Below are 24,784 nucleotides of genomic sequence, written 5' to 3' on the forward strand. Positions count from 1 at the left end.
GTAAACAAAACTATAAAAAGGAAATATAGTTGTATATAAGCTAAACTATAAGAAAGAATTATATTCGTATGTAAACAAAACTCAAAGAAAAAAACAAAAAAGAAGCATTTAAAAATAAATATATTACATAAAACAAAATATAATTAAATTTGCATATATTGATTATACTTATCAATTTGAGCTGCACTTACCTCTCACCACACGACAATCAGAGTTAAAAAAAACTAAAATGTGAATCAACAGAATTTTTTCTTTCAAATTATTTCCCAGTGTAATAAATTAACTAAATATTTCATAAAATTTTTCTTTTTTAAACTTTATTTCTTTTATTAAGTAAACCATCCCAGTTAACTTCTCAACCAGACAAATAATCAACAAGTAGTAGCAAACAAACAAATAATAATAAGGAAGTAGCATTTATAAGAAACTGCTTCAATACAGTGAGTAAAACTAATTAGACAACTTACTATTTTGAGAAGGACCGGGATCTTCATTTTCATTGATCTGATCATTAAGTTGGTTTTCAATATGCTTACTTGTGTCTACTATTTTAGGTACAGCATTCACAATTTTAAAGCGACACTTCTCAACAATAGTCCATGCCTGTTCCATCAACTCACCAACTTTGGGTTCTCCATCGACTGTGGTAAAACCAATTGCACCTGGATAATAAAGTGGACAGCTTCGAATGCATACCTAAACAATAATTATTAGTGAAGAAATAAAGATCTCAATAGAATTAAAAAATTAAATTTTATAAAATTTATGAAAAAACTAAATAGCACTTTGATCACCTTAACAGACCCCTAACCCTGAGTTTAAGTAATAACAATATTTTATACTAGCTGTTTATATAAAATACTGAATTTATTAATAATTTTGGAACAAAATTATTAATAAATTCAGTATTTTATATAAACTTCATTTTTTGAACTTTTTATATTTTATACAAAATTGAAATTGAAGTTGAACACACAGCTACATTAATAAAATACGTCATTTTTTTGAGTTAATTTGTTTTTTAAAAGTTGCCAAAGCATTATTTTTTTTTTAAGTAGTCTTTATTAAGTAGCCTGGTTTTTATCATTTATAATAAAACGTTGAAATTAGTTATTAAATTAAATTTATATTTTAATATTTATTTTATTTTTTGTCTGATGGTTTTTATAAATTTCAAACGCATATTTTAGCTTTTAAAACCCCTTTTAAATTTATTTTATAAAAATTATAAGGTAATAGTTATTTTAATGCTTATAGAAATTAGTTCTTTTAATTACACTATTAAATTTGAGTTCTTACATAACATTTATTTTCGCGCTTAAGTTTTTTGCTATTAAAAGTGTTTATAAAATTAATCATAAAAAAATTTGAAAATATAAAAAAATACATATTTATATAAATGTAATTTATATAAATTATATAAATTACATATCATATTCTTTGATAATTTAGATAAAATGGGTTAACTGTAAACAATCATTAGAATTAATTTGTTACTTTATTTATTAAAGTAATAAGTAAACTTAATAATTTATGGATTTAATATATTTATAATAATTTACAAAGCATTTCGCAAAGTAGAGTAATTTTTAAAAAATGTAATTTAGGAAATGCCATTTCCTTGGTTCAATGTCTGTCAAGAGTTTTGTGCCAAACATGTACAACCGGGCACTACTACTACTAACACTGCTATTAAGTTCAGCATTAATATACAGAGATAACATATAGAACAACACAAAGATAACATATAGAACAATACACTAGTCCTAGTCACAGAACCTAATCCTAATAAATTTAAATGTGCTTCTAGTATCTAATTCATACCTGAGTTCCAGATTTAATAAGGTTGCTGCCACTGATAGCACTTTTCTTGGCTTTAGCTTTTACTTTATCAAGTACTTTCTTTCGTTGTTCAAATGGAAATACTCCCCTAAAAATGGAATTACTCCCCTATAAGAAAACTGAGAATAAAGTTGTTTTTTTTAACATTTGTATAAAAAACCTTTAAAATCTTACTCTAATAAGTATTTTAAGTTTTAACTTAATTAAAAACTTAAAATACTTACTCTAGTAAGTACTTTATATTTTCTCAACACATTTCTCATATTTTGTTTCAACAAGCGAAATATTTTATGCAGGTAATCTTTCGTTTATAATATAAGTCCATTAAATTTAGGCTTGGTCGTGTGACCATGGTATCATCCAGATCTTTTCTTTTTACAAAACAATTGTTTTACAGGAAAAAAATTATAATTTTTCAGCATATTAAATGTAAAGTCAACTAAATGAATATTTATGTCAAATCATTAGCAGTTGAATTTATAACAATGTTAGAAATATATTAAAAAATAAAATAAACATTAAAAAGTATAATGAATAAAACATTGAAGAAAAAGCAAACCACTAATTTAGACAGTGTATACAAAATACTTAAATATAAGATAATAATAACTTTAATATGGTTTAATTTTTTGGTTTAATTGTTTGAATCTTTTAAACAAGTTTATAAAATCAAAAAATATATATATTTATATGTATATTTACATATACATATGACATAATATATATTATGTTATATGTATATGTAAATATACATAAAAATTATTATGAGCTTCTATTATGTATGTGTAATATACATAATAGAATATTATGTATATTATATATACATAATATTAATTTTAAAATACTTACCACCAGTACAATGCACCATTCGAAAGTTGAACACACGAATACAAATCACACACATGAAGTTTTGATACTGAAGTTCCTTTAAATTCAGAAAAAGTTTGAAGTGGTTGCTCCAATTTGTGACCAACAGCTGATAAAGTATCATCAAACCAAGCAGCAATCTGAAGATTTTTATTTGTTCAATATAAATATACCAAATATTATTTTTTTTTTTTAACAATTTTTTATTATAGATAATTTTGAATTAATATAAATAAGAAACAATACAAGGCCAATGATAGAACCAAAAAGTACCTGAAAAGTTACTGGAAATGAAGAAGAGTGATAGATCTTCAAGGATAACTTAAATACTGCAGTTAGAAAGATATGATTTCATCTCAAAAGAAGCAAGCTTATGAAGAAGAACAGCATGCTAATCCTTATTGAAAGCTTTTGAAATGTCAAGAGCAATAGCACTTGCTTTGCAACCTCCATCAAATGCATGATAGAGTATTTTAGTTACAACAGTTAACAGGCCAGCAATAAAAAAAGAAGATCAAAATTTGTATTGATTGTCAGAACCTCCAGATGAGATGTTAAAATTTAATCAATTAAAGAATCAAAGACCTTGCTAATAATAGAGAAAAAACTGATCGGAAAATCAATTTTCTGAAGGTTGGAGGGATCACAATGTTCTGCAAAGTTTTTAAAAATTGAAACCTCAGATGCCGTTTTCCAGCAGACAAAAAAACAAGATTCAGTCAGATACTTATTAAATAGTTTAGAGAGAACTAAAGTGAATTCTGGAGAATTTTTTTTCAAGACTGTGAGTGGAGTGTATTCTGGACCGCACGCCGAAAAAGAGTTTAATTGAGAAATGACTTCAGCAACAAAAGTCTTAGTGATTTAGATGTCTAACAATGGGTAAACCTGTTTATCTGGAATAGCAGGAAGAGTAAGGCCATTAGATTTAACAGTTAAATTAGAAGAAAAGTTATTTGCAAATAGTTCTGCCTTACCCTTAGGAGTGATAATAAGATCAGACTCACAAATTAGAGATGGAATGTTTGACTTACATTTGTTAATGACACTGCTAAAGATTTTCTAAAAGTCTCTAATAGATGCCAGCCTAATAGATAACGGGGAACACCCCTTACCTCTAAGATCTGGAACACAACTTACTACTTACTTAAATCAACTTACTTCTAATATCTGGAATACAGGAGAACACATAAGCTTATGTTGCAAATAGGTAACACTAACCTGAATAGGTTTTACATGTCAAACACTATTTGAATAGGTTTTACATGTCAATTTAACAGTGGGAAAACCTTTTTTAAAAAAGATTTTGTTTATAGTAATTATTTATGGTAGAAAATATAATGTGCTCCAGTAGAAAATAATTTTTTTATTCTTTATTAATAAAGAACAGGGATCTCTATTGTCATGAAAGTGTTTGATCTGCCAGAGTTAAACACTCAATTGACAAATTGAAATAAATAATAGAACAGGTGTATGGTACAGAACCTCTAATGCAGGTTTCATCTTGAACTCATCTGAAATGTACATCTCTCAATTTAAACTCATCTAAAATGTATGTATTATGAAAACTGCAATTTTATTGTTTATGACAAGATTCAAATTAAGCTGATTGCTCGTAACTGGTAATTATTGTATTATTCAAATGAACATTATTCCTTTGAAACCAAGCATTGATCTCAAGCATTACAAAAAAGAAAAAGAAAATATAAAAATATAATATTTAGGAAAATATAAAAATATAATATATATATATATATATATATATATATATATATATATATATATATATATATATATATATATATATATATATATATATATATATATACATATATATATAAATATAATAATATGAGTCAAAAGTTCTTGTTTGGCTTACTATTTCATTAAAAGATTAAGAATCAATGTTATCAATGATTAAGTGGAAATTGACCAAGAAGTATACGTCAAGGAGTGCATAATCAACCAATAGGTCCTATTCATTCAGCAACATGAAATCAATAGTAAACATGATTTTTGCCTCATTTAGTCTCATCATACTAAATCAGTCACAGATTGACACAAAAAATGTCACTGGTACATAAAACATGACACAAATTCAGCTAACATGGCAAAATTTGGTTCTATTGAGAATTTTTGGTTCTATTGAGAGTTTTATGTACACATCTTAAACAATATGTGTACATAAATGACTAGACTAGTGATGTTTACCAACTAGAAACCAGAATCAGGTATTGCCTGAGAAAAATGGATGTTAAGGATGTATAAACATTAATTTTGTCAACACACAAAAGACAAGACCAAATATGCTAGCATAAAAATAACTGACTTTGATAATTTGATGCTTTGACTTTAATAATATATGGTATATAATATTAATTTGTATGCAATAACTTTTATTCATAACATTGTCAACATAAAAAATTTAGGGCTTTTACTTACTTTGCCGCTCTCAGTAAGAATAGAAATGCGAACATTACATGATGATATCTTGACAATTTTTTCATTATCAGTTAAATTCATATCAGCGGCTCGTGGATGAACATGGCCTGTTATTTCTGTTACAGGGGACTCAGGATCTGCCCATCGCCATCTATGTAAAAAACCATTCTCTGTAACAGCAAGCAGTTCAGAGTGCAAAGATGCAATTTGAGAAAATTTTATGGAATCATCACTTTCATCCTAAAAATAATAATAAATAGATACATTTAGATTTATCCAAATACAAATATTTGTAAAAAACACAAGTTTTAGACAAATGGTTTAATGATCCATATACTGTTATTTTATGCAAATCCTTTACCTTGAATCTCCACCATTGAATTTCCCCAAAACGCTGCGATGTTTCAACATTTGATGTAGCTTTCCTAGATTTTTGTTGTGTTGTAGGTTTGGAGGAGGAACGTTGCTTGGTGTCATCTTTCATAATCATTCCCCACCAACGATCACGTAACCGAGATGATGCCATATCTCTCCCTTCCCTGTTATTTGTAGCACTGAAGATTTGTCAAAAAAAAAATCCTTTACTAAAAAATTCCCCTCCAATATTATCTTTAAAGTAAGATGCATACATGAAATCCTCACAAATTTTAACTAATTAAAATCTAATATAATAATAAATAATTATGTAAAATAAAAAATATTTTTAAAAATTTTATACAACTTCTCTGCTTTTGAGATCCAACATGATATACTTGTGAAAAACATTTTTACATCATTAAATAGAGCACATATGAGGGGCACCCTATTACTTACAATTGTTTTCTGATTTTTGGCTTTTGATTTTATATTGAGATAACAAAAATAAGACTCTTATTCTATGGAGAGAATCTTTTATGAATAAAACTGACCTTATCTATTATAAACATTTATAATACTTATTTGACTAATAGTGACACAAAAATGGCACACACAAAAAAAGTCTATAATATCTTGTGCTAGACTCGTAATGTATAAAAGTAACTTGTTAAGATAGGCAGGATGGTTACAAGAAAATATTTTCTAGGGTGGTCCTCAGGAGTATTTAAAAAAATAAAAAGTGTACCAAGATTCTCTTCACATGTCCAAATTTGAGACTTGCACTTACAAACTGATGACTGTGATGGACAAAAACAGATTTTCAGTTGACAATACCACTCCTTTTGCATTTGTATAGCAACACTCATCGAAATATTGCGGGCCCAAAAAAAACTTGGAATTTTTTACAGTGGTTATAACAGAACGAAATTGTAAAACTGACAAAACTTCCTAAAATTCAAAGATTGTTCTGAGCAACATATTTACTGCTTTTTTTGGTGGTACAGACTTTTTATTTGGTGAAGCACTAAAAATAGGCCAGTTCAAGAAAATCAAGAAACGAGCGTAAATGGAACAAAAAAATTAGCAACTAACTAAGAAAAACTGATTAACAGTGTTACCAATATTTTCAAGAAGGATAATGGTAACATTTTACAATGAAGTTATCAATAATTACTAGGGAAAAGAATAATTACTTAATTACTTATAATAATTACTAGGAAGTGAATGAAGATTATCCAGAACTAGGTCTAGTCTTCCTTAGAGAAGACTCAACATAAACTGAAATTATGCTCAAGATTTATTCACATTAATTTCTGTTATGTGAGCATGTGAAAAGTAGAATTGCCTCATAAAAAGGACAAAGGAAAAAGACCAAAAACATTTCCTGTACTGTTTTGTTTTGAAGCCACTACCACCTAAGTTCGTCTAAAACTAAATTGACATTAATGTACAAGAAGACAAAAGTACTATAAGTATTCTTAAGTACTATTAAAAGGTAATTAACCACATTCACTGCCATAAAATTACATTGCTTATATATACATATATATATATATATATATATATATATATATATATATATATATATATATATATATATATATATATATATATATATATATATATATATATATAATATATATACACTATATATATACATATATACACACATATATATATACATATATATATATATATATATTATATATATATATATATATATATATATATATATATATATATATATATATATATATATATATATATATATATATATATATATATATATATAAGGTAAGTATGGGTATTAAGGCCCACCTAAAAAAATGAAAATGTAAAGAAATGCTGATTTTTTTTTGCTGCCAGTGATAAAACCAGATAACTCTAATATTTTAATGTCGAAAAAAAGTTTCACAATTTATTTTTTCCCTAAGTTTGGATTAGTGGGCCTATTACCCGCCGGGCCTTAATACCCACACTTACCTTATATATATATATATATATATATATATATATATATATATATATATATATATATATATATATATATATATATATATATATACAAGGGCTATTCTAGATTGCTTTCGACAGCGTCAATTGTATTTGGGCGCCGCCTAAATTGAAATTTGAGGACCTTATCTTTTCTTTTTTTTACGTTTTTCACTGCAAATATTTTTTTTGCTAAAAAACGCTGATTTTCTGCTAAATTTCTCTGGGATGAGGGGGGGGGGGGGGTACATCAGCAATTTTTTCCCTAGAATAGGCCCTGATATATATATATATATATATATATATATATATATATATATATATATATATATATATATATATATATATATATATATACATATATATATATATATACATATATATATATATATATATACATATATATATATATATACATATATATATATATATATATATATATATATATATATATATATATATATATATATATATATATATATATATATATATATATATATATATATATATATATATATATATATATATATATATATATATACATGCAATATATTTACATTTATTATATTAAATACTTATAATTAATATATCAACCTACTTGTTTTCACTACTTTGAGTACGATTAGTTGTATGATATGCTTCCCCTCTTGTGTACAATGGATTCAAAAGAATGTCTTCAGGAAAAAGGGGATCTCTTTGAACTACAAAAGGCTCTTCACTTGGAATACCAGCTTCAAATATTGAAATTAAGTCATCTAAAATTATTCAATAAATTAATACAAAAATTATATAAATTTTCAATTATCTATAAATAAAAAAAATTACCATTGGGCAAGTAAGCCTCTTGTATATAGCTATCTTCGTTGTCATCATCAGGATCATCATCATCACGAGAGAGTAGATTGTTTACAGCAAGATTTACATCTAGGCTTGTTTTTTGTAATTCACGAATTATTACTTGTCGAGATTTACCTTGTAATACAACTTGCGCCTAAAAATTATCAATTTAATTATGTAAGTTATTTTTCTGACGATTTACATCACCATAAGGTTGAATAACAAAAGAAATAAAAGTGTAACAAGAAAGTGAAGACATTTTATTTAAGTAGAATAAATATTTACTTGTGCAATTAAATCTTCAGGTACAGCAGAAGCTGGTAAAAGAGCTCTACTAGTACTGCCTAACCAGCCAGTACCAATTCGACCTCTAGTAGCTCTAATGATACGTCCACGACCTCTTACAGATGCCACTCTACTTGCAAGTGATGTTATAGTACCCGTTGAGCTTGTTGATGCAGTACTTATTCGCTGTGATGTCCAACGACTGCAATATTAAAACTAATTTTTGATGGAAATATTCAACCAAACACTGAAACTTGTTTATAAAATATTGTTTGTAAACCTAATTACATATTGCTTTATCAACTTAGGATTGCAATATGCAAGATTTCAAAACAATAGAAACTAAATAAACACATGACCTACTATAGTGACAGGTCGAGTAACCATAAGGCTTAAAAAAAACTGTCGGCAAGTTTTTTTTATAAATTTCAAATTAATAATTTGTAATATGGCGCATTCGAGAAAAAGGTCTTTGGATTTAATATGTTATATGTTTTAATTTTGTGTATATTAAATTTGCTTTCTTTTTAGAGCTAAATAATTAGATTTTATGAATAAGGTTTTTAAGTGTTGTGTTACTGGATGCAGAAATAACTTCTATGTTACAAAGTCTGTGAAAGTTTTTTGCCATCCAAATAAAAAAAATGTGTATGAATGAAAAAGATGGATAAGTGCTATACCTTGAGATTAAATTCCTGATAGTCCAAATACTTTTATTTGTGAAGATCATTGGCCTAAAGACAAAGAAAAAGTTTTAGTTTGTGGAAAGTTAAGACCAAAACATCCACCATCTGTATTTTCTTGTGTAAATCCAAGTCAAATCTGATTCCACTTGCACCACCAAGACCAACTACTAATCATTGCCTTCTTTAAGAAGTATGAAATGGAGGCTTTTGTGAAAGCTGTTTTTTTCTTTTTTTTAAGATTTGTGCAATAAAATAATGTCTATAACTATATCTTTTTCTTTCTCAATAATATCAAAATCTATGAAAACTATTTACATCTTCAATTTGCTGATATATTGGATAACTTGGGTGTTCAAATTATCCAATATATCAACAAAAGTTTATTTTGAAAATAAAAAAAAATTTATCCTTTGATAGCTATCACTGCGGTGTTGAGTACACAACCTTTTTCTTACAATTATGTGAATATTTTTGACTGTATTAGTAGAACCCATGCTGCAATACCCTATCTGAACTCTTTAGCAAATCGATCGCAAGAAAAGTATTATTATTGAACAAATGTATGAACTCCTTAAAGTTTATTGGTGAAAAAAAGTATTCTCCTGATATAGTTGCCAGGGTATTTGAGTTTAAATTTGTTTTCGGTAAATCTGTTAATTCCCAAAATGAATTAGCAAAAACAGTTTTGGGTTCAGCGATTTCTTTTTTATTTGGTGGAAGGTAGTTTTTGTAAAAAGCATTAGTAACAGGTTTAGATGCTAATATTCAAATAATGATCAAACAATTAAAAATTGTTTCTGTTGTTGCTATTCTTTGCAGCAATAACAAAATAAATGAAAAGTTTTTTAGAATGTTAAATCTCCATAATAGTTGGTGCACTAATGATAATATCCTTCCATATGACTTTGTTCATTTAATAAAATCTCTTCACAACAATTGGCTCACAAAAAAACGCTATTTTTTGTGAGCCAATTGTTTTACTATTAATAGCCAAGAACTATGTTTTACTTACTAAGGTAAGTAAAACATAGTTCTTGCAAATTTAAAGAGCTGCAAAATGGTTAGATCTTATAAAACTTTTTCAATTTGAAACTTAATGAAACTGCAATTTTTCCTACACCAATTGAAAGTCAAAATCCGTCAACTTGTTCAAGAATACTTTGTGATGAGACTGTAGCTATTTTAAAAATTCATCAATTAATAAAAAATATTGACAACACCACAGTGTTTTTATCAACTTTTATCAAATTTTTTAAAATTGTTAATGTTAAAGGATTTTATGAAGATAATTGTACTAGAGATAAATATTATGCTACTTTTTCATCAAACAATGATGAAAACAATGATGAAACTATTGAACTTTCTTTTAAAATTGGCTGATATTGTTTGAAAAAATGGCTCCTAACTTTGACAAGGATCAGGTTGTACCTACTTTAGAAATATTCAGCAAATATTAGAAAAAGTCGACATTAAAAAAACAAAACATTGTCTGAATATTGGTATCTTCTAATGATTCAGAAGTTTCATTAAGCCATTTCAGAGTGGCCAAACTTATTTTAAGTTAAAAATTAGAAGAATTTAGGAGATTTTAAAAGATTTTTTTGGAGATTTTACCGGAATTTTGGAAAAACTTGGAAAAATTTGGAAAAAATTGGATTTTTCAAATATTCAGATATTTTAGGATTTATTAGAAGACCACCCTGCATTGTAAATAATGATGACCCTCCAGTTGAAGATATATCATTTTGTTTTGGCTAGATTGTATCAGAGAGAATAATTGTGGTGGTTTAAGTTTACCTGGATATAACATTTGCCATCGGATATTTTATTCATACATTTTATTTTATATGTACACCTTTGTCTGTCGTGTTAGCTTACTTAACTGCTTTTTGATGGTATCTGACTTTTATGGATTTACCAATGTTTCAAAAAATATTGTAGAATCCTTGCTCATAAATTTTTAACAATTATTACCATCTTTTCCCTGCTATTTCAAATGACCCCAAAATGAAAATTTTGAAGAATCTTAAATGTATATATATATATGTATATATATATATATATATATATATATATATATATATATATATATATATATATATATATATATATATATATATATATATATATATATATATATATATATATATATAGATTAACTAATTGTAGTTATACTTTGAAAAGTTTTTTTTATCATTAAGATTTTCGAGTTTTGTGCACAATAAAAAGTGAGTTTTTACTTTTATTACATCTAATGAAATGTGGTTTGCATTCAATATAGAATTTTTTCATTTCAGATGTTGAATTTATTTATTTGTTACAAAAATCTTTAATTATGACTTTTATATATCTCATTATTTATTAAAAAATAATAATAAATGCTTCTATAAAAAAAACTTGCAGACATTTTTTTAAAAGGATGTATTTTTATTCGACCTGTCACTATTATACACCATGAGCAAACACAATAAAATCTTACCTAAGCTGATTAGATAAACTGCTAAGTGTTTCTCCAGAAAGACTGAAGGAGATATCAGTACGAGAATTTAAAGCTTCTTCTAAAAAGTTAAAAATCAGTAGTTCTGAAAAAAAAAGATTTTAAGAATAAGCAAAGTTGTATATAACAAGTTTTATAAAATGTGATTGAATTCCATTTATATATATTATATGTTTTTAAAACTGGTCACAATCATAATTGTGAGTCTTGAATCTTTTTTTTTTTTTTTTTTTTTGAGTTTAAACAATGTTTGGCATTTGACTTGATAATCAATTTTTACTTTCTTTAATGGAATTTTAAAGAAATCAACACTAAAATATTTACCCGCATTTGAAGTTGAAGAAGACACCGGGGTTTTGTTAATGGATACTGGAACAGGCATTTCTTCATCGCTGCTGTAAAAAAAAAAAAAAACTAGTATATATTTAAAAAAATAAGAAAATTTCTGAAAAATTTTAAATAAAAATAAACTTAAATAAAATTTTATTTTGTATAATCTTAGGGACAACTGAATAAGTGCAAATTAGCATAAGTGCGAACTGTCACAAGTGTGCCAAAAGAATTTGCAAAGATTGGCATAAGTGCGAAGCAGTTGTAAAAACTGACATCAGTGCAAATCAGCATAAATGCAAATTGGCATAAGTATGCCAAAAGAATTTGTAATTATTGGCATAAGTGCAAACTGCCATAAGTGCAAATTGGTATAAGTGTAAAATGCCAAAACTGGCACTTATGTTAATATTTTTAATTAATTCAACGCACTTATGCCAAGTCACACTTATGCCAGTTCTCACTTAAGTCAATTTTTCTAATTGCTTTGCACTTATGCCAGTTCACACTTATGCCAATGTTTCCAAATTTATTCAGCGCATTTATACCAATTCGCACTTATGTTGATTTGCACTTATTCCAGTTTTTGCAACTGCTTGGCACTTATGCCAATTTGCACTTATAAAATTTGCACTTATTCAGCCTCCCAAAAGATTATAAAATATATTTTATAGTACTAATATTATATAAATTAGAAAGTTGAGGGGGTTTTTTATGCATAGTGCTTTTGTGGGGTAACAGCACCAATCAAAATAGTTGAAATATGTTGAACTATCAAAGAATTTTGCTAAATTATCGGCATGTTGCAAGTATTCACGTTGTTTTTGTTTACATATATTAAAAAAAAGTTTGATGGACATAAAAAAGAAGACTATTCCTAAAAACCAGATTAAAAATAAGAAAAGAAGAAATTACTTTGAAAAATGAATTAGAAATTAACTGAGATATCTTAATTATTTAAATCTAAGCAACCAAGAAAAAATTGTAAACACTGATACTAGGTAAAGGGTGGTACTAGGATGGTACTAGGGTGGTACTAGGTAGCCGGGTGGTTTTAAATTTTAAAAAATTTTCTTCAAATTTTCAGGCTTAGGCAAGAATAGCATGCAATCGCACTCTATTCCTGACCGCACTTTTCTCTTTTTTTGGCAACTTGACTATGGCTGCTCAGATGTTTTGGAAATTTAAACATTTCAAAAATTCGCTTTAAATAATACAGCTAAACTATGTAAAAAAACTACAAAGGAAATTAAAAAAAAAAACTTAAAAAAAAAGATAAGACTTCAATACAAAAAGAAAATATATAAAACCTCAAACTCTAAGTGAAAATTATTTTATGTTTTTAATTTGAAAATAACTTTGAATTTTGAAATAACTTTAAAATTCTTATCTTTTCAATTGTTTTATTTAAAATTAAGCAAATGCTTTTACATAAAGTTAACAGTTAATGACTATTAACTTTATGTAAAAAAAAAAAATATCAAGTTAAAAAAAAAATTAAACAATTCAATTAAATAATATAAACAAAAGAAATTAAGCAGTTGAATCATTTCATTGCAACATAATCATTCTCATGGTAATTTAAAGCAACTTAAAAAAATATTTCAATAATAACATCTTTGTGTAAAAGACAATTTCAAATGTTTACATTTATCATAAGTCAGGGTTTTTATCAAATGTTTATATTTATCATATATCAGGGTTTTTTTCATTTTAGTTACAATATATTATAATAATACAATATTACAATATTTAGTTACAATTAAACTCAAAAGTTTAATTATTATTGTAAATGAAAAACGCTAAGTCAAAAAAATTTAATTCATTGGATAATAAACAGGCACGATTTTTGCAAAATTAAAAAAATTTAACGCCTAAAGAATTTTTTCACAGCGCAATAAATGACTCTTGTTATGTGTATATTATTGTAACATTAACATTACAAACATATGCTAGTAACAAGTATAAAACTAAACTTTGATTTTAATAAGCAATTTTTATATAAATAAACAGATAGCTTGTGCAAAAACTAAAAGCTTTCGTAAAAAGCAGTTTAGAAGAGCAGCTCGCATGGCTCGCCATGCTGGTTTTAGGAGAGCTTTTCTTCGCTCTCGCGCTCATTTACTCCATCTGAGGCCTGATAAACATACATGCTTCAAAGTTATTCCTAACATTTGAAACAGCAAACGATTTAAAACAGTTACATTCAGTGCATTTCTGAAATGTTCAAATTGTCAAAACATCTAAACAGTAAGTTTAAATGTTCTGTTGGTCAAGTTTTCAAAAAAGAAATTTTTTATCTTCAGATCTCAGTGTTGATCATTACAATAGTCAATTACTTGGTCTAGGCATTACATATCAACTCATTATATTGGTTGTAAAATCAGGTTTAAAACCTCTAACTTTTCTTTTATATACTTTGTATTTCACTTCATACCAAGACTGCATTTTTTTTAATATTCACTTCATACCAAGACTGCATTCTTTTCAATGTTGCTTCCAATTAAACTAATTTTTTTTTTATCTATCTGTTATATCATTATTTTGGCAACCAATGACCTTTCTAAAATTAAAGCTTAAAATTTTCACATTCTTAATCTCTATCCCCAGATGTCAACTTTGTAACTTGTTTTTCATACAATCAAAATCGTTTATATCCAAATCATTTATCTCCAAATCATTTATCTCTAAATCATTTATCTTCAAATCATTTATCTCTGAACCATTTATCTCTAAACATTTAATCTCCAAACCATTTATCTCTAAACTGTTTATCTACAAATATTATTTCAAAATCATTTATCTCATTGATTTGAAACTTGTTTTTTACTAGCTCTGATTCACTACAACCATTTTTAGTTTCTTTAAATTTATCTTGGACTTCTACATTAGATTCACCTTATATCTTATACCTTAGATTTTAAAGGTTGATGCAACAGAGGATTTTTATCTTATTTTTTAAGTTAGTTCATGTGAATGTGAACAATTTTTCTTTAACCTTATCTACTTCTTGCAACTACTTTAAACCTGATTTGGTCTTTAGGCTGATGTCCTTTATGTCTTTGCTGAAATTGCACCTCATTTATTTTCTTTGACTCAACCAGGCATGGAAAAAAATTTTCCTTCTCGAATACAAGTCAATTCTCAGTCTACCTTGTGATTTCTCTTTATTGTGTCATTATTTCTAATTTTAATCAATTTGTTCACCTTTTTTATCAGAAAATTACAAATTTTAAAAATTCTTAAATATAATAATATAAATAAAAGTAAACAAGTAAATGACTATTTGCAAACTACTTTTAAACTAAATTTCTGAATCTAATGACCACACTCTTTCTGAGATTGTAACAAACAGGTAAGACATATCACTCAGGCTTCTGTTGCTAAAGTTATTTTTGATTTTTTTTTTTTAAAAACTTTTAAAACCCCTTCACAATTATCTAAACTATTTAACAAGAAATAAGAAGAATTTTCTTGTTTACTTTTTTGTGGTTCCTGTCTTTAAAAATTCTAGAAATGTCACTGATATTTGACAGACTAGGGTTCCGACTGTTCTAATTGTAATTGTATAAATTCAATACAATAACACATTACGATACAATAATACTGTATTGTAATACCAGATGTGTAATTAAAACATTATTTATTGTTATTGTATTGCTGTGATTAAAAACAGTTACAATAACTATTGTATTGTTTTTTTTTCTAACAATACATTAAAGTTCTAAAACTATTGTATTGTATTGCTGGGATGAAAAACAATTACAATAACTATTGTTGTGTATTTTATTATTATTTCAAAGTCCAATATCTATTGTATTTTAAAGTTTTAGATTCTTTTTCTGCACATTTATTATTACTTGGGCACTGGAAAATTCAGAGGTGCCCGTGACACTTGCTTTTAGCAGTCATTTATATATATATAAATTTTATTTATTTTGAGAAGTGAAGTAAAGCTAGGAAAGCCAAAGAAGTATATATATTACTATACTTATTAAATATTAAGTTCAGGGGCGCTCGTGGCATCTGTTTCTACCAACCACTTACATATATAAATTTTATTTATTTTGAGTTCAATAATATAACTGTTTAAAGAATAATTTATTTAGAATTAACATTAATAATACTCATTCAAAATCATACAAATATATAATTTATCCTATGCTTATAATTAAATAATTATTTACTTTGTGAAGTGAAATTTTTGATTTTTTTATAATTTTGTTTTGTTTTACCCATTGACCTGGGTAATTATCGATAAGATTGTCTAAAAATGTGAACTACTTTTGTTTTGCAAAAAAAATTTCTACATTTTCAGATTACTCGTCACCTATCAGACCGTACCAGTAAATTTTGTAGGAGGTCACTTTTAAAAAATGAGGCAGTTATAATACCAAATAAATATTGTTCTTGATTTATGTAACAAAACTCTTGTTACATAAATCAACTTTGCAACTAGATCCAAAAGTCCATACATACATACATACATACATACATACATACATATATATATATATATATATATATATATATATATATATATATATATATATAAATATATATATATATATATATATATATATATATATATATATAAATATATATATATATATATATATATATATATATATAAATATATATATATATATATATATATATATATATATATATATATATATTGTGATATATATATATATATATATATATATATATATATATATATATATATATATATATATATATATATATATATATATATATATATATACTCTTTGTGAGACTAATTTGAGTTCGGCTGTCTCATCTTGTGATCTTAGTGTTGATGGTTATCTTCCTCTGATTCGTAAAGACTCCAATAGTCACATGCTTGGCCTGGGCATTTACATTCGTAAGAATTCACCTGTTTGTCGTGAAACTAGGTTTGAATCCACAGACTATTCTTTCATGTGCTTTCGTTTAGCACCACTTCACTCTATTGCCTTTCTCTTTGTTCTATATCGCTCTCCTTTATCTCAAGATTGCACTCTTTTTGATGTTATTTCTGATCATATTGACCAAGCCCTCTCTCTTTATCCATCAGCTAATATAGTTGTTGTTGGTGACTTTAATGCTCACCACTCTGAATGGGTTGGCTCTAGTGTCAGTGATTCGGCAGGCATTAAAGCCCACAACTTTTGCCTTTCTCAATCCCTAACTCAAACAGTCAACTTTCCAACTCACTTTCCTGACAACCCGAATCATTTACCTTTTCTACTCGACTTATGTCTTGTTTCTGATCCTAGTCAGTGCTCAGTTTCTCCACATTCCCCCTTAGGTGCTTCTGATCACAGTTTGATCTCTTTAAAACTAATATCTCATTCTTCTTCATCACCTGAATTCCCCTATTATCGAACCTCTTACAACTACAGTAAAGCTGACTGGGATTCCCTGATTTTCTTTGTGATGGCCCTTGGATAGAAATCTTTTGTCTTCTTGTCGACAGATGTGCTTCTTACATAACTTCGTGGATTCAGGCTGGCATTGAATCTTTTGTTCCCTCTCGATGATTCCAGGTCAAGCCTCACTCTCCTCCATGGTTTTCCTCACGCTGTGCTGCTGCGATTGCCAATCTAAACCGTTACTTCCATATTTATCAGCAAAACAATTCTCCAGAAAACAGACGTCTGTTTATTACTGCTAGAAACAACTGTAAAAAGGTTTTGTCTAATGCCAAAACCCGCTATTCTCAGGTCATGAAATCTTGTATATCATCTCAAAAATTAGGCTCTCATGACTTCTGGAGAATCTTTAATAATATCAATAATAAGGGCAAATCTTTAATTCAACCTCTCTTGTATGGTTCAGACTTTGTCACCTCACCTAAAGACAAAGCCGAACTGTTTGCTAAAAACTTTTCATCAATATCATCTCTTGATTCCACTAATTGCGTTCTACCTGATATTGCCAACAAACAGGTTGATCCATTGCTTGACATTCATATCACTCCAGCATCTGTATCTAAAGTGATTTCCTGCCTAGACTCTTCTACAGCTTGTGGCCCAGACAACATACCTGTTATTGTCTTGCAGAAGTGTTCTCCGGAGCTGTCGCCTTTACTCTCAAAACTATTCAACAAGTGCTTATCAGAGTCTTGTTTTCCAGCCTGCCTGAAAGTCGCATCTGTTATCCCTATCTTCAAAAATTCTGGGGAGCGATCTGATTTGTCTTACTACCGTCCCATAAGTCTTCTTCCTATCATAAGCAAGGTTTTTGAATCTTTAATTAACAAACACTTAATTTCTCATCTTGAATCTAATAACTTACTTTCTGACCATCAATATGGATTTCGATCTTCTCGTTCTACAGCTGATTTGCTAACAGTAATAACTGACAGGTTTTATCATGCATTAGATGAAGGTGGAGAGGTTAAGGCCATCGCTCTTGACATTTCAAAAGCGTTTGATAAAGTTTGGCATGCTGGTCTTCTCCATAAGCTTTCTTCTTATGGTGTATTCGGCAACATCTTTAAGATCATTGAATCCTTCCTTTCCAATCGTAGCATAAAAGTTGTCCTCGATGGACAACACTCTTCTTCTTATTCTTTAACTTCAGGGGTTCCTCAAGGTTCTATCCTTGGCCCTATACTCTTTTTAATTTACATTAACGATCTTCCAGATATTCTCACATCTAAGGTGGCATTGTTTGCTGATGATACTACCATTTATTCTTGTCGTGATAAGAAACCAACACCCTCTGATTACTTGGAGGGGGCATTTGAGCTTGAAAAGGATCTCACTTCTGCTACAGCATGGGGCTCACAGTGGCTGGTGAACTTTAATTCAGATAAAACTCAATTTTTTTCAGCCAATCGTTATCGTAATAATTTAGATCTTCCTATATTTATGAGCGGTGATGTACTCGATGAGTCATCTACTCTTCATCTTCTAGGATTAACTCTTACTTCCAATCTTTCTTGGAAACCATATATCAAATCGGTTGCAAAATTAGCATCTGCTAAGGTTGCATCTCTTTATCGAGCTCGCCACTTTCTTACTCTGGATTCTATTCTCTATCTCTATAAATCTCAAATCCGGCCTTGTATGGAATACTGTTGCCATATCTGGGGCGGATCTTCTAATGATGCCCTTTCTCTTTTAGACAAGGTGCAAAAACGCATTGTAAACATAGTTGGACCTGCTCTTGCAGCCAACCTTCAACCATTATCACATCGTCTTAATGTTGCTTCTCTTTCTCTTTTCTACAAATACTATAATGGGCACTGCTCTAAAGAGCTAGCGTCTCTTGTGCCATCTACTAAAATTCATTCTCGTGTTACTTGTCATTCAATTAAGTGTCATCCTTTTTCTGTGACTGTTCCTAAGTGCTCCAAAAACGCTTATTCGTCTAGTTTTTTTCCTCAAAAATCAGTTCTTTGGAATTCGCTTCCTTCATCTTGCTTTCCTGATTCATATAATTTGCAATCTTTTAAATCGTCTGTCAATCGTTATCTTGCTCTACAATCTTCATCTTTTCTCTTACAGTAACTTCCAACTTTAATTAGTGGCTGCTTGCAGCCTTGTTGGAAGCAAAGATGTTTAAAAAAAAAAAATATATATATATATATATATATGTATATATATATATATATATATATATATATATATATATATATATATATATATATATATATATATATATATATATATATATATATATATATATATATATATATATATATATACTTTATGAAACACATACAGTCATAAAAGCCTCAAGGAAACAAAAGACAAAGTTATATTAGAGAAAGTGTTAGTTGAGTAAGTTTCGAAACAATTGGACAGCTGCCTAATGTAAAAGCAAATAACTAAGTGGAAGAAATGGTAGTAATTGATCATGTCTATTCCCAGCGGTAAAAAAAGTACAGGTCAGATCAAACTCACTTTTATAGAGCTATATAAAGTTTGCAACAAGGACAAGTGATATTCAGTAAATAAAATAGAATTAGAATCAATAATTATATTAGTTGTACCCTATTTGAAGGTCACAGATCTCGGAGACTGGACTGTTAAAACACTTATTAAATTTTGACATTACAATAATTTTTTATATTACAATAACAATAAATTGTTATTGTATTTTAAAGATGAATTACAATACCATAATTATTGTTATTGTAGTGGGTCATTACAACATTTTTTTCAGATATTGTTATTGTGTTATGAAGATGAATTGCAATACATCATTTATTGTTATTGTATTACAGTATTAAAATAATTGTAAATCACAAGTATTGTTATTGTTTGTAAAAAAGTTAATAAAATAACAATAGTAGTTGTTTCTGATTTTGTTTTCATTACAATTACAACAGTCTGAACTTAATGACAGACTATTGTCCAATCAGTCTTCTCACTATTATAGCAAATTTTTTAATTAACAAAATTCTAAAATTTTATATTAGTCTAACAACTTAATTTCTAAATAATAATTTAATATAAAAAAATTATTTTCTAACATAATTTAATATGTTTACTTTTAACTTGTGTCTTAATATTAGAAAGTTATATCTTATTATAAGTAATTTAGATTAGATCTCATAGCTTAACGGCTCATTTATTTCCCATAATAACAGAAACATTTGTGGGTTAGATAAATGTGATGAGGCAAGGGACACCGCTCTAGACATATTAAAGTCTTTTAGTAAAGTCTTACATACTACTTCATAAGTTCTTTCTGAATGTTGTATCTAAAAAAGTCTTAAAAACTAATATACTATTATTTTTCAAGTGCAGTGTTGCCCTTGGTAAATAACAGCATACTTTAACATTAACCTTTTGGGTACCACAAAAATCCATTACTAACCCTATCTATATTATTGATTTTTTTGACAAATCTTTAAAGTAGCTCTATTCACTAATGATACAACCATACAGTTTTAAAAAATGTCATCACTGTTTAACTGCTTGCAAGAAGCAAGCAAGTGGCTGGTGAGCTTAAAACTAATTTACCGCTAATTATTATCGCAATAAAGCTGATAAATTGATGATTGCCAATATTTTAACCTTATTTGCCTACATTTCGGATGTATGAAACATTGTTGCCATAGTTGGGCTTGAAAATCAAATAATGCTCTTTTTCTGCAGGAGAATGTGCAAAAATGAACTGCAAATGTAGATAAACCTGACTAATCTTGAATCATTATAAGACTGCATCCCATAATTGTAAGGTTGCATCTCTTTTTCTTTTTGACAAATACTACCGTGGTCACTACTCAAGTGAGCATCTTTAGTAAAATTAAATTTTTCGTGACTCATCTCATTCAGCCAATCCTCTTGTGACTTGTACTATTCAGCCAAGCTGTATCCTTTTGTGATTTGTCTTATTCAGCTAAGCTGCACTCTTCTGCAGTAGCTGTTCTTGCATGATCAAAACTTTTTTTCATCTCAAACATCATCATTTGATGTTTGCAAAAAAAATAGTTTTTTTCCTCAAACATTGGAAAATCTTCATGTATTCTTGACACTTGCTTTATTTAAGTAACAAAGTTGAGTATTTTTGCATTTTTTCAAAATAAAATCTTTATCAAAATTATGTTTAACCTTTATGAATTTAAGAAAATTAAATGCTCTATTTAAAATAAATCTAAATTTAAACTTTTTAAATTAGGCTAAATAAATTGTAAAGTAACCTTGGTTCCTTTTGCTTGTAAAATTTTGCAGATTCACTGACTATATGAAAGGCAACTCTACATACGCGACCATCCTAATTAAATAAAATAAGTGTGTATGTAATATATATGAATACACATAACATATACATAAATAAGCTAACATATATAATATACACATTAGATACACATAATGAACATGTATAAACAACCGAAAAGTAAACAAAGACTTAATAAAGTAATTAAAATATCCTGTTGAAAAACTGTAATATAAATCAATAGGTTAGGGTATGGCATGGTGTTACATTTTTGCCACACCCTAACCCATCTGGTTATGTTAACTTGAGTTAGAGTGTATATATTATCTATCTACAAAAAAATCACAGCAAAAAATGTTTTTAAATCATTGTTTTTTATAAAGTTTTATCTTTTTCTGAAAAATTGTTCACATTCACATGAACTAACTTAAAGAATAAGATAAAAATCCTTTGTTGCATCAACCTTTAATATCTAATAATCACTAAATGTATACTAACACTCATAAGAAATGCTAAATGATTTGGTCCTACAACACATTGCACAATCATAGATACGTCTAGTTCAGGCAAATTAGTTCCCCTGGAAGAAAAAAAAACATTGTATTGCTACTTTATATAAATTTTCAAAAGTCCTTCAAATACAAAATTATAATATATATATATATATAATACATATACATATATATATATATTATATATATATATATATACATATATATACATAGATATATATATATATATATATATATATATATATATATACCTATATATATATATATATATACATATATATACATATATATATATACATATATATATATATATATATATATATATATATATATATATATATATATATATATATATATATATATATATATATATATATATATATATATATACATCTATATATGTGTGAGTGCGTGCATGTGTATATATAATATGCATCTGCTATTACAAATTATTATATATATATTACAAATTATCACATATATATAATATATATATATATTAATATATATATATATATATATATATATATATATATATATATATATATATATATATATATATACAGCCCTCGGAATTAGAAAAAATGAAGTCAGCAATAAATTGCCAACCTTAAACTGTTAGATTGGCATCAGGTTGGCAAAAAAAATTAGACTCAAATGGGTTACCATAAAACATAGAAATAGGTCAGCAATTTTTTTTCAGCCTTAAACACTACATATATATATATATATATATATATATATATATATATATATATATATATATATATATATATATATATATATATATATATATATATATATATATATATATATATATATGTACATGTAATGACGTAATTTTAACTTAGCTGTGTGCTCAACTTCATTTTCTGTTTTGTATAAAAAATAAAAAGTTCAAAAAATGAAGTTTATATACACTACTGAGTTTATTAATAATCTTAAAACAACTAAAATGATTATAAAATAAATGCAGACAAAATATGGGTCGGACAAAATGACTGATAGATGTTGTTATGTTCAGCCTAATGCCAAATGCCGACCCAAATTTTGAGGGCTGTACATACAAATACAATTTTGTATATACAATATGTATATATTGTGTATATACAATATAAATACAAGTATATATATATATATATATATATATATATATATATATATATATATATATATATATATATATAATCAGATACAGAATTAACCCTTTTGCTGCTCTACACGTATATACTCGCCAAAAAAATATGTCTCATACGCTCCAAGCGAGTATTTTCACATCATGTTTTAAATTAGTTTCCTGCTCAACACGACTATTTACGTCATTTATTGTATGCATATGGAAGTCTACGAATGTGTACAAATCTGCAAATTTGATATTTTGCAATGTCGTTAACTTAATCATGCATCGTGCTGTACCTCAAAATGCTCAACACGAATGAACTCGCAACCACTGAAATATATGCACACAGAGGTCAAAAAATTTCAAAACTTATTGTGCAGCGAAAAGGTTAATAAGAAAAAATAAGATGAAAAAATTAAGAAATGTGGAAGCTTTGTAAGTGAGAAGTTCTAAGTTTAATCCAGAGCACACTGAAGCTTTGTTATCTGGTAGTAAAATATGTTACTAAACTGGTGCACTATATTATTTTATGAGATAGTATATAACAATGTCTACTGTAATCTTTCCTGATTGATGTAATGATGGTAATCTTTCTTGATAGTTAAGATTTTATTTAAAAGTTTAAATTTAGCAAAGCATTATTTATTTTTTTTGTGATTTTGTTACATTTTGATAACTTAATTTTTTTTTTTTTTTTGTATTGCTTCCAATATTCAAGTAGTTTAGATTTGCATGATTTTTGTTGTAAAATATCTTAATATTAGCTTGATAATTTTACATTCTAAGTCTATTGACAACCATGAAGAACTGAGGCCTTTAAAAGAGTTTCAGGCCATCACAATTTTAAATAATTACAAACTGTGCTTTTCTTGTAGTTATAATTGTTCTTGGTCATGGTTGATGTTTAACTGAGAAGTGACAGATTGTAGTTGATGTTTAACTAAGGAGGGACAGTTCATGGTTGATGTTTAACAAATCTTTAAGTTAGTAAAATTTTAGTTTACAAATAATTATAATTTGTTCTCAAAAATTTATAAATTTAAAAATGATGAATATTAGAAATTATATCATAAAAATAAAAATAAAAAAATAAAGGTTATTCAACATACCAGTTAGATACATTTGTTTTCGACTTCACTAGTTCCTTTAACCTAAAATAAATTTAACTTAATTTTTTAATTTTACTAATACATGAATAAAAATGTAATAATACATGTTCAAAAAAATTTTTTTTGAATTCTTATTAGTTTGAAACCATTTAAAAATTAGTTTTAATTTTAAGCAGTAAGCAGAAGACTTGAAAGTCTTTTGCTTACCGCTTAACTTTTCAATTAAT

General features: G+C 27.0%; 1 protein-coding gene across 4 annotated transcripts in view; it reads right to left on the minus strand.

Annotated features, from left to right (window-relative positions):
- The window catches only part of LOC100207695 (E3 ubiquitin-protein ligase UBR5), a 123,853-nt gene that overhangs the window by 95,310 nt on the left and 3,759 nt on the right, over positions 1 to 24,784 (minus strand). For 2 of the 4 annotated variants that reach the window (XM_065795745.1, XM_065795743.1), the window contains exons 2-14: positions 24,558 to 24,599; positions 22,315 to 22,396; positions 21,800 to 21,873; positions 12,130 to 12,197; positions 11,788 to 11,866; positions 8,623 to 8,824; positions 8,326 to 8,491; positions 8,099 to 8,255; positions 5,513 to 5,705; positions 5,152 to 5,391; positions 2,692 to 2,849; positions 1,825 to 1,930; positions 468 to 696 (exon numbers count right to left, since the gene is read on the minus strand). In XM_065795745.1, the coding sequence (XP_065651817.1) occupies positions 468 to 696; positions 1,825 to 1,930; positions 2,692 to 2,849; positions 5,152 to 5,391; positions 5,513 to 5,705; positions 8,099 to 8,255; positions 8,326 to 8,491; positions 8,623 to 8,824; positions 11,788 to 11,866; positions 12,130 to 12,197; positions 21,800 to 21,873; positions 22,315 to 22,396; positions 24,558 to 24,599 (1,796 nt within the window). Of the gene's footprint in view, positions 1 to 467; positions 697 to 1,824; positions 1,931 to 2,691; positions 2,850 to 5,151; positions 5,392 to 5,512; positions 5,706 to 8,098; positions 8,256 to 8,325; positions 8,492 to 8,622; positions 8,825 to 11,787; positions 11,867 to 12,129; positions 12,201 to 21,799; positions 21,874 to 22,314; positions 22,397 to 24,557; positions 24,600 to 24,784 lie in introns of all 4 variants that reach the window. The other 2 variants (XM_065795744.1, XM_065795742.1) reach the window with 1 other exon arrangement.

Source organism: Hydra vulgaris, chromosome 04, assembly GCF_038396675.1.
Source record: "Hydra vulgaris chromosome 04, alternate assembly HydraT2T_AEP".
Lineage (NCBI taxonomy): Eukaryota > Metazoa > Cnidaria > Hydrozoa > Anthoathecata > Hydridae > Hydra > Hydra vulgaris.